This window comes from Papaver somniferum, unplaced genomic scaffold (genome assembly GCF_003573695.1).
Source record: "Papaver somniferum cultivar HN1 unplaced genomic scaffold, ASM357369v1 unplaced-scaffold_132, whole genome shotgun sequence".
NCBI lineage: Eukaryota > Viridiplantae > Streptophyta > Magnoliopsida > Ranunculales > Papaveraceae > Papaver > Papaver somniferum.
The window spans coordinates 10114093-10124666 of NW_020622381.1; the positions used below are offsets into that span (position 1 = coordinate 10114093).

At 41.1% G+C, this 10574-nt stretch overlaps 1 protein-coding gene across 1 annotated transcript; it reads right to left on the reverse strand.

The window, feature by feature from the left end:
• Nucleotides 1–7643: 7643 nt before the first annotated feature.
• Nucleotides 7644–8867, reverse strand: LOC113332814. Its single transcript, XM_026579322.1, has 2 exons — nucleotides 8211–8867; nucleotides 7644–8090 (listed from the first exon to the last, which is right to left on the reverse strand). The coding sequence occupies exons 1-2, from the start codon at nucleotides 8865–8867 to the stop codon at nucleotides 7644–7646; spliced, it is 1104 nt and encodes a 367-aa protein (XP_026435107.1).
• Between the last annotated feature and the right edge of the window lie 1707 nt (nucleotides 8868–10574).

Sequence of the window (10574 nt, forward strand, 5' to 3'; positions counted from 1 at the left end):
CAATTTATTACAATTATCTTGAGTAAAATTTAAATTTTATGGCCATCCCACTTCTTAGCTCATATACGAGAAAATCCTAGTTTCTCCAAATCTGGTGCAAACTATATTATTTATTAATTAGATTGAGAATGTAGTATTTTTCTTTGTGATCACGACAAATGCATATTATCTTGAAAAGCAACCTCGTGGTTATGCTATGTAGAAAAACCCACGATAGAATATGTTTCTTTGGATTAATCCTAATTTGTATCCTTGTCGTACAACCATTTCGCAGCATTGATCGAGGTTTAGTTGGTGTCCCCATTGGGTGTATTTCGCATTCGTCTTCACGTGAAAAACAAAATATTCATCCAAAAAATTTCTTTATCTGTTCTTTTTTATGAAGACGATTGTTATCTCACACTAAACCCGACTAGCCTTGCATAAGAATTATATAAATTCAAATGCATCATCAGCGAATTTAAATGTTCTTCCTATTGTGGTTTCGGTATCTTCCACAGACCTACCAGCAAGAATACTTTCTTCGATGTTCTTACGAATAATCTTATTATCATAATTATCCGCCACCATGGATTCATTTGAATTAGTAATTTTATACAAATCATATGAATATGGCTTCTTTTGTTCCTCCAATCTGTTTGACAAAAAAAAAGAAAAAACATTTGGTAAAATTTGAAAGTTACAATTGAAACAAAACTACTTAAACATGTTAGCAATATATCACAATTATTCAAATCATCCAATAGATTAACATTTCATAAAATAATTAAAAAAAGAGGATGGATCCGTTCACAGGCTCCACTTTAACAGGTTTTAATAGGCCCATACAAGCCGTTGGATGACTGAACAATACCAATTTATAGATGGTTGAAAATTTTCAATCTAGATCTGGGTTACCGGGTACTGCCATGAGATTAAATGGGTTTTTGTTTTTCGTAGGGCCATTTAAGTTTGGCTTTTCTCTCACCAAACTCACAGACACAGAGAAAATTTAAGGTTCATAATTCTAAATTGATGATTCTCCTATTTTGGATGAATTCGTGATCAATCATCCGCTAAAATAAGTATGTAGAGTCGATTAATCATTCATGATCCTAAAAATGGACAATGGGTACATTTCTTTGACTCTATTCTCCTATGAAATATTCACTGGGTTTTTCTTAATGTCGATCAACAGAGAGGTTTGGTCTATAGTTTTTTCTTTTCATTTGAATTAACCGGTGAGACTAGGATTGATGGAAAAGATGTTCATCTCAGACAGTTTAACCTTCACTATGAACAAATTTATTTTTTCCCTGGATAAAATTTTTATCTACTGATTTGATTAAAGAAAGCTAATTAAACATAAGAAAGAAAAAAACACAAATTTATATTGTGCTTTAGATATGTTGGTGCAAAAATATTCACTCCAACAATTTTCGAGATGCGGGAAGGTTGATCCAATCGCTGCCGTTGACGAAGAATCTCCAAAGAATTGATTAGAGTGGTGGGGGTACCTGCAAAAACACTCTGATGCTAAAGTCAGCGGATGTTCTATGCAAGTATATTGTGGTGAAAAGAATCCTTTTGGGTTGAGATCTAACCTCTATATATAGGCTGAAAGAGATGTAACTTTAGGGTTTCAATAGTTATCCAAATAACCTCCCTCATCTGTATTCATCCCAAATAACAACCAGATTCATGATAAACCCTAATATTTATCATAATCCACATTTATCCTAAATAATTATTATCTTGAATAATAATTATTACTACTTAAGATAATTATCCTCCTTCCATCAGGATTTATCTTAAATAATATTTAATAATTATCTATAATAATTATTCCATAAAAATCTTAACCTCTCTATTAAGATCTTTTTACCCATGGACATCTAGGCTTCCATATTAAGCCAGGTGGATTTCTACCATAAACCAATTTGGGCTTCCATATTAAGCCAAGTGGGTTTCTACCATAAACCCTCTGGTCTCCATAATAAACCAATCCAGGCTTCTACAATAAGCCTTGTGGGTTTCCAAAACAAACCCACCGGTTTCCCTAATAAACCAACCGGCTTCCACAATAAACCGGATTTAAGCTTCCATTATAAGCTTCATGCGATACATACGAGTGTTATTTTGGATAGGGTACAAACATCGCCCCCTCTTAACTCCCGACTTGTTCGAAGAGTTAAGAATATTAAAGCCGAACCATGACTCATCGTAGTGCAAATCATGCATGACCTTTCCTATGAAAATTGAAGAATGTTATCTTGTTATTCTTAGAAAAACATGATATGTACCTGAAATTCGTCACTTAAACATGCAGCTTGTCAAGTATGGGTACGTCCTTGCTAAATCACAAGCCAAACATGGTTATGGTCTTCCAATAGTCCCTTGGAACTTTATAACCTCAATACTTGTGACTTAATCCCACATGTTTCACCTCACAGAGACACGTCTTCTCCAGGTTTCACTTCTCGCCAATTCTCCGATAAGTGTCCAGTCTTCCAGATAACGACAGTGCCTTTGCTTTGCCGCGTACATCACATATCTTGGCTTCATTACTGACCGAAGAGATTTTACAGCAATATTCCATCAACGGCTACCGTTGCCAAGAGGAATATGACTCCATACAGAACTAATGAATTTCAAAGCTCTTAGAACTCTAAGAGAGCTCGTTTTCATTTAAATTCTTAGCCTATACAACAACGAGAAATCTGGCTATGATATTCCTTCACCACGTACCTATAGCCAGCAGGAATCTAGCCTCCGTTCAAACAAAGAGTTTGATTTATTTTGAAACTTCAACCATCCACCCTTATCTTTCTGTATAAATATGGGTGAATAGTCGTCGAAAATCACATCTGCAGCTATCCCTCTTCCCTTGCCAACTCCCTTGGGTAAGTGCGGCTTTGTTCTTTGTTCTTTGTTGTTGTTTTTTTGTTGTTGTTGTTGTTCTAGTACATTAGCTTTCGAACTTGCAGAGCCAGCTTAATTTCTCTTGCTTTGTTTTGCGTTGCATGGTACATCGATGCATCAGCTAATCCCGTATTTGATTACTTCTTTCCCTTTGAAGCGTCTTCCGTGTCGAAGATTACTAACTGATCATCCCTTGACTCTTTCGTCTCTATTGCAGCACTAACAATCTTCTAAAGAACCAGCGTCTGGTCCACTGAATACCCGTAGCATGACTTCTCCCAAACGATCTACTAACCGCCAAGGGAATTCGACAGATGTCGGTCCAATCCGTCAGAAAACTAGAGCTCAAGGAGATGGTCACAAACGATGCGCCACCAAATTTCCATCAGCTGTCAGGGATTGGCCTCTCAACTTCCACGGAGCCACCAAGGCGGACAAAACTTCTATTCCTAATGCAGATGCTGGTACTGCTGAGGTGGGAAGCAAAATACCTTTCTTAGTGGCAATAAGTGACGACGAGATTGGAAGTATCAATCGAGCCAACGATCCTTGTTCGTCGCCTGAGTACAACCCTGCTACACCTCCCTCAAAAACACCAAATCAACCTCGTCTGCCATTCGAAGATGCTACTTTTCACCCAGGCTTGTACAGGTCAACAGGCTCTGCGGTGACTATTGGTGATTCTGCCATTCAGAACCCAACTGTAGATCGCGACATTATGCTCTCCGGTATGCTGCCGGTAGATCGTCATTGTTACGACCAGATGACTGACATAGATCAAGCTCTTGACCGTGCAACTCAATTTCACTTTGCCGTAAGTGTTTTACTAATTTATACGTCTTGCTTCCTTGTTGAATTCCGAATTCTTCTGCAATGTTTAACCTATCTCCTTGCAGGGTCTTTCACTTGTTCGAAAGGTTGGTGAGCTCCATTACGAGGCCTTAGTCAGGAGACAAAAATCTCATGAACTTGCCTTGCACCGTCTCGAGCGCGAGAATGACAGATTGAAGCGCCAGATAAAAGGCCTTCACGCAAAGGGTCGTGATGCTGACAATACTTTGAAGCTGATGCGTAAGCAACGCGATCGTGCCAACATTAAGGTTAAAGTCCTTGGAGGTTATGCTGCTGCTCCTTCTGATGTCGAAAAATTCGTTGACGGTGTTGACGATAAACTCTACGACCCGGAAGAGGAATGAAGAGTAGTTGCCTGCGTTTTTTTTTTTTCTTTTTAGGAAATTTCCCTGCCATTCTTCTTAGGCTAGAATAAGACTCTAGACATCCAGTTTGATGCTTCAATTTTGCGCTCCTTATTAGCTCTGCTTATTTCCCTTCCCGTAGATGCGCACCAATGAACCTTTTACTACTTCGTAAGGACCTAGCGACCAGTTGTCACTCTTAATTTATTTTTCCTTCTTTAACGGAATGTCTGCTTAGTTTCTCTAACTTCTCACTTTGACTGGAGAATTCCATGTTGAAACTTATCCAATATTTGTCATTTGATACCTTGATATTTAGCTCGTCGACCAGCAATCTTTTCTGGAAAGACACCTTGTTCGGATGTAGGCGCCCTCGACAATCTTGCTTATATCTCATGCTTGCAAATCTTACTCTGGCACAGTAATCATTATTCGCCCCAACTCTTGGAAAGTACACTTTAGTTGTAGGAAAAAAGTTTATTGAATAAATGCAATCTACATTAATACAAAATTAAATCTACATTAATGAAAATATTTTTTGAGGTTGAAAAAATTCCATGGCTTGGGCTCTTCCCTCCCATTCATATTCCTTAACCAATAGGCACCACCACTAGCGGGTCTATCAATTAGGAAGGGTCATTTCCAATTCTCTCCAAGCTTTCCACCGCCTCCGTCTAACGATTTAGGTCTTGCCCTTCTCAAGACTTGCTCTCCAGGAAGAAAAGTCCGTTCTCGTACCTTTTTGTTGTACTGCTGCTTCATGGATTGCTGGTATATTGCCAACCTTCTCGAAGCTTCATCCCTGACCTCTTCTATCAGCTCCTTGTCTTTTGAAAGAATTTCTGAGTTTTGACCCGACCGTTCCGCTAGTGTCTTGGTGGTTGGAACCAATAGTTCCACAGGCAGTACTGCTTCCGTACCGTATGCTAGTGTAAACGGTGAAAATCCTGTCGATCGTCTTGGTGTGGTTCTGTATGCCCACAAAACCCCAGGCAAGAATTCGTCCATCTTCCCTTGGCTTTGTCCAAGGTTTCTTTAGGTTATCCAAGATAACCCTATTAGTCGCCTCGGCCTGTCCATTGCTTTGTGCATAGTATGGGGTAGAGAAATTGTGTTTAATATGCAGCCCTTCACACAATGATTTTATCGACTCACAATCAAACTGCTTCCCGTTATCGGAAACGATCATTGCTGGCACGCCGAACCTACAAATGATGTTCTCCCATATGAATTTACGGACATGAACCGCTTCCGTTCTTACCAGTGCCACAGCTTCTACCCACTTCGTGAAATAATCAGTTGCGACCAACAAATATTTGACGCCCCCAGGTGCCGTGGGGAATGGACCTACAATATCCAAACCCCATTTGTTGAATGGCCATGGGCTCATGACTGGATGCAGTTCATTTGCTGGTCTCATTATTAGAGGTCCATGCAGCTGACATGCCACGCACCTTTTGGTATATTCCTTCGCGTCATTTTGCATGTAAGGCCAAAAATATCCTTGAGACAGCAACCGATGCGCCAGACTTCTTCCTCCAGAATGATTTCCGCAGCACCCCTCATGTGCTTCTGCAATTGTTTCCCTACCTCTCGAGTTACACATCGCAGGTATGGTTCCATCGACATCGGTTTCTTGTATAGCTCTCCCTCAATAAGAGCATATCTCCCAGCAGTTCTTGTTATCTTCCCGGCTTGATTCTTATCCTGTGGAAGCTCTCGCGTTTGCAGGAAACGAATGTATGGTTGACACCAATGTTTAGGTTGGATGTTATATACTTGATCGGTATCCATAGAATCTTCAGGGATTTCGAGTGAGGAAGAATTATTCTCACCAGCGTAAACTTTGCGTGCAGCGTCGATGGTGCTGTGAGTGCTAGGAAGTTCTTGGAATTCGACTACAATATACCTTGTTGTGTCTGACACAACGGCTGCCGACACGTAAGCAAGAGCGTCTGCATGCATATTTTCTAGCCTTGGATTTTGCTTGATTTCTAACAACTCAAATTCCTTTGCTAATTAATGTATGTATTCCAAGTAAGATGCTAACCTTTCATTTCTGGCTTTATATGTGCCACTGTAATGGTTTGCTACCATTCTTGAATCCGTTATCAGCTTAACCTTCCGCGCCCCCAAGTGAATAGCAGTTTTTAAGCCTGAAATTACAGCCTCGTATTCAGCTTGGTTGTTTGAGGCTGTAAATCTCAATCGGACAGCCTTCTCAATCCGTAATCCTTCGGGTGAAATCAGCACACACCCAATACCTGCCCCGTCGGTATTTGCAGATCCGCCTGTGTAGATATTCTACATTCCACTATCACCTTTGGGTGTCATCATCGAGTCCTTATTACCTATTTGCACCCTAGTTGCTTTTGAAGACTTCTTGTAAACGTTTATGCGTTCCCACGGTAGCGGGATAGGCAGTATACTTTCTGTATCATGCAAGATTTCTTCCTCGAGTATGGATTTTGAAACTGGAATGTCATCTACTGGGAAGTCCGCCATCAGCGATGCTATTGCATGCCCTTTCTCGGTTGTTCTTGGCTCATAATCAATAGTGTAAGCACCGAGATAAGTAGCCCATGTGGCCAGCCTGCTGGAGTCATCAGTTCTCTCTAATACTTTCTTTAACGGGTACTCAGTATAAACCACAAGTCGTCGTCCTTCGAAGTATGGCTTTAAACGCCTTGCTGCATGCATAAGAGCTAATGTCATTTTCTCTATTTTTGAGTACCTAGTCTCAGCATCTGTTAGTGATTTGCTAACGAAATAGACTGGCCTCTCCTCCGGCTCTCGAACAAACAATACTGCACTAACATCATAATCACTTGCAGCCAAATAGATGTAGACCGTCTGGCCAGTCTTTGGACTTGTGAGGACTAGCGGTGAGATTAAATACTGTTTTATTTCGTTAAATACATGCTCACACTCCTCATTCCAACCAAATTTTTCGGCCTTCTTTAAGGCTAAGAAAAATGACTTACATTTGTCTGAAAACCGATAAATGAATCTATTCAACGCTGTTAATCTCCCTGTAAGCCTTTGTATTTCCTTTTTGTTTCTTGGCGATGGCATCTCCAAAATTGCTCTAATTTGTTCTGGATTAGCTTCAGTTCCTCTTTGTATCATCATATACCCAAGGAACTTCCCAGATGTGAGTCCAAAAGAGCACTTTGATGGGTTTAACTTCATCCCATATTGCCGGAGCCGATCAAAGGTTCTTTTCAAGTCCATAAGGTGAGATTCCTTCTTTTTGGACTTGACCACCATATCGTCGATGTAAACTTCCATGGTTTTCCCGATCATATCCTTGAACATTTGATCCACGAGACGCTGATAAGTTTCTCTCGCATTCTTCAAACCAAATGGCATAACGAGGTAACAATATATCCCTTTGTCTGGTATGAACGTCGTATGTTCTTGATCTTCCTCATACAATGGAATTTGATTATAACCAGAATATCCGTCCATGAATGCCAATCTTTCAAATCCCGAGGTAGCATCTACTAACTCAAGGATCCTGGGTATGGGGTAAGGATCGTTTGGTCATGCTTCATTCAAATTTGTAAAATCAATACATACCCGAATTTTCCCATTTTTCTTCGGAACTGCTACAATATTTGCTAACCATTCTGGATACTTGAAAGGTCTTATTATTCTTGCTTCTAACATCCTGTCAATCTCCTCAGCAACCTTTGCCTTCCGTTCCGGAGCCATTTTTCGTGGCTTCTGCCTCACTGGTTTAAATCCTTCACTGATATTCAACCGATGGCATGCGATGTCGGGGTCAATACCTGGCATGTCCCTGAGACTCCAAGCGAAGACATCTTTATTATTTTTCAGTAGGGTGATCAAGCTTTCACTTTCGCCTAACGACAATTCTGCTTCGATAAACGTTGTCTGCTCCTTCTGATCCCCAATTTGTACTTCCACCAACTCCTCAATAGTTGGTGGTCCTTCCTTTCCTCTTCCTTGATAAGAGGTCGGGAAGCACTGTGATTTCTACAATTTCTTTTCCACCTGGAGTATTTCTGAACCCTTTAGTTCTGACTTTCTATACTCCTCCATTGCGCTTTCGTGACATTTATGAGATGCCACCTGGTCGCTTCTAACCTTCATCACCCCTGCTGGAGTAATGAACTTCAAGCACTGGTGGACAGTGGAAGTTACCGCCTCCATTGCATGAATCCAATCACGCCCTAAGATAGCGTTGTAGGGTGCACGACAATCTAGCAACGAGAAATATTGCATAACCGTCCTTCCTCCCACCATCGTAGGCAGATTAATCCTTCCTATTGCTGTCATCGTTTCCCCACTGAATCCAATGATAGGGTTATCATATGCTTCAACTTGCCTCTCGGTCAAATTCATTGAAGAGTATGCTCCCGAGAATATGACGCTAATTGAACTTCCAGTATCAACCAGAACTCGACGTACCTTATACATCCCATTGAGAGCTAGAATCACGATTGCATCATTATGTGGTTGATATACTCCAGAAAGATCAGCGTTCGAAAAAGAAATCTCATTCTTACCCTCTTCCAAGGTCTCTGTACCAATCAGACTAGCATAATCGACCTTGTTCGATACTCGCCAATCGTTAATATGACGTAACTTCAACCGTGTAGCATTTTCCTGAGCCTTTCTCGAAGTTGTGTTAACTCTTGCGTGGCTCACTCTAATCTCTCGTAAATCTAGAGTGTTTTCCAGTGTGTTGACTTGTGCCGGACTATTCTTTACGTATTGCTGCAGCTTTCCTTCTTCAATCATTTTCTGGACTTCTGCTGCGAGAGCACGACAAGTATCTGTATTGTGCCCATGATCTTTGTGATGATCAAAATATTTATTCTTATCTCTCTTATACCTTGTTTCCGCTGGTAGGGGCTCCGGAATGGGAAGCGAGTCTTTAATCTTCTTAAAAAGTTCCCCAAGTCCAATATTCAGCTTGGGAAACTTTACTCTTTGCTTTTCTTGCGGCTTACGTGTATCTTCATCGTTTCTCACCTTCCTTGTTGGACCTTCATGGCTCTTGTTTTTGGTATTACCTTCAAATTATTGTTTCGGTTTCGCCGGTCCCTCGACCATTGTCCTTCTTGCTGTTCGCGACAACTTTGCGTTCTTTTCTTTCTCTGCCTTAGCATATCTATCAGACCTGTCATACAGCTCTCTGAGGCTTCCAACTGGTTGGACTATTAATGAATTGTAAATTCCGAATTCATCATACTCCATTGCATTTTTGTATGCTTCTATCACGAAACTCTCATCAACTTTTCCAACTTCGCTTACTTCCTGACGGAACCTTATATTAAAATCACCTAGACTTTCGCCAGGTTCCCTATGCAAGAGGAATAAATGACTGCTTCCCTTCCAGCTCCCGAGATTAATCTTGTACTGCTCGAAAAAGGCATCCGACAACATTCCAAAATCCTTGATTGAATTAGACTCTAAATGTGAGAACCAAGTTAGAGCCTTACCCGTCAAAGTCATTGGAAAAGTTCTGCAAAGTAGTTCGTCACTGTATCCCCACAAACTCATCGAGGCTTGAAAACGCTGGACGTGCTCCACCGGATTCCCATTCTTGCCGTCAAAAAATTCTTTGAACTGAGGCTGGATGAAGTTTGAGGGTGGGCGGAATCGCCTTATCTTCCCAACAAATGGAGAATCCATTGACTTCTTCATGTATAAGATTTGCTGCTCTTCATCTCTAGATTGCTTTTGCGTTAAAAACTCATCAATCATGGCGCTAAGCTTCTTTCTGCTAAGCACTTCGTCCTTCTCCGAGTCATCCTCCGTTTCCTTGCGAATTCGTTCATTCCTAATAAGGTCTGTTCTCCTTTTGGAATGATCTCTTTCACGCCTTGATCTCTTTGAGTACCCATCATTGGTTCGATCAATTCTCAGTCCCTGCCTCCTACGACTGGTCCCTGCCTGACTACCTCTTTCAACTCCATAATAATAATCATCATTTGGAGTATAACGTTCATAAAGGTTATTTCCTCGTCGACTACGGCTTTGTAAACGGTCCCTTTCATCCTCAACTCTTCTTCCATCATACCTACTTCGCCAACGATCATCAATAACTTCGTTTCTTCTTTGTGGACTATCTGGACCTCGGTGACGGTTTGTACTTCCACTTCCAGAACGTGAGTTTGTTGGTGCTTCAAGCTCCCTTCTTTTCTCCAAAGCAACTTTGAGTCGTTTGTTCTCTCTTTCCAGTTCCTACAACCGCTCACGAACTGTTAAATCGATAGGCATCACCAGCGGGTTATTTCCCGTAGGTGGAACGTTGGTCTGTACGGCTGGTGTGGTGTTAGCCTGACTAACAGGTGGATTGTTAGCTCGAGCACGCACACCTCTGCTAGCAATATCCCCTTCTCGAAGGACCTGGTTGCTCGGATGTTAGCCTGAAGATTCTCCTTGACGACGGTCTCTTCTGCTGGTGGTAGGAGGTGGAGATCTGTTTACCAACATGTAGTT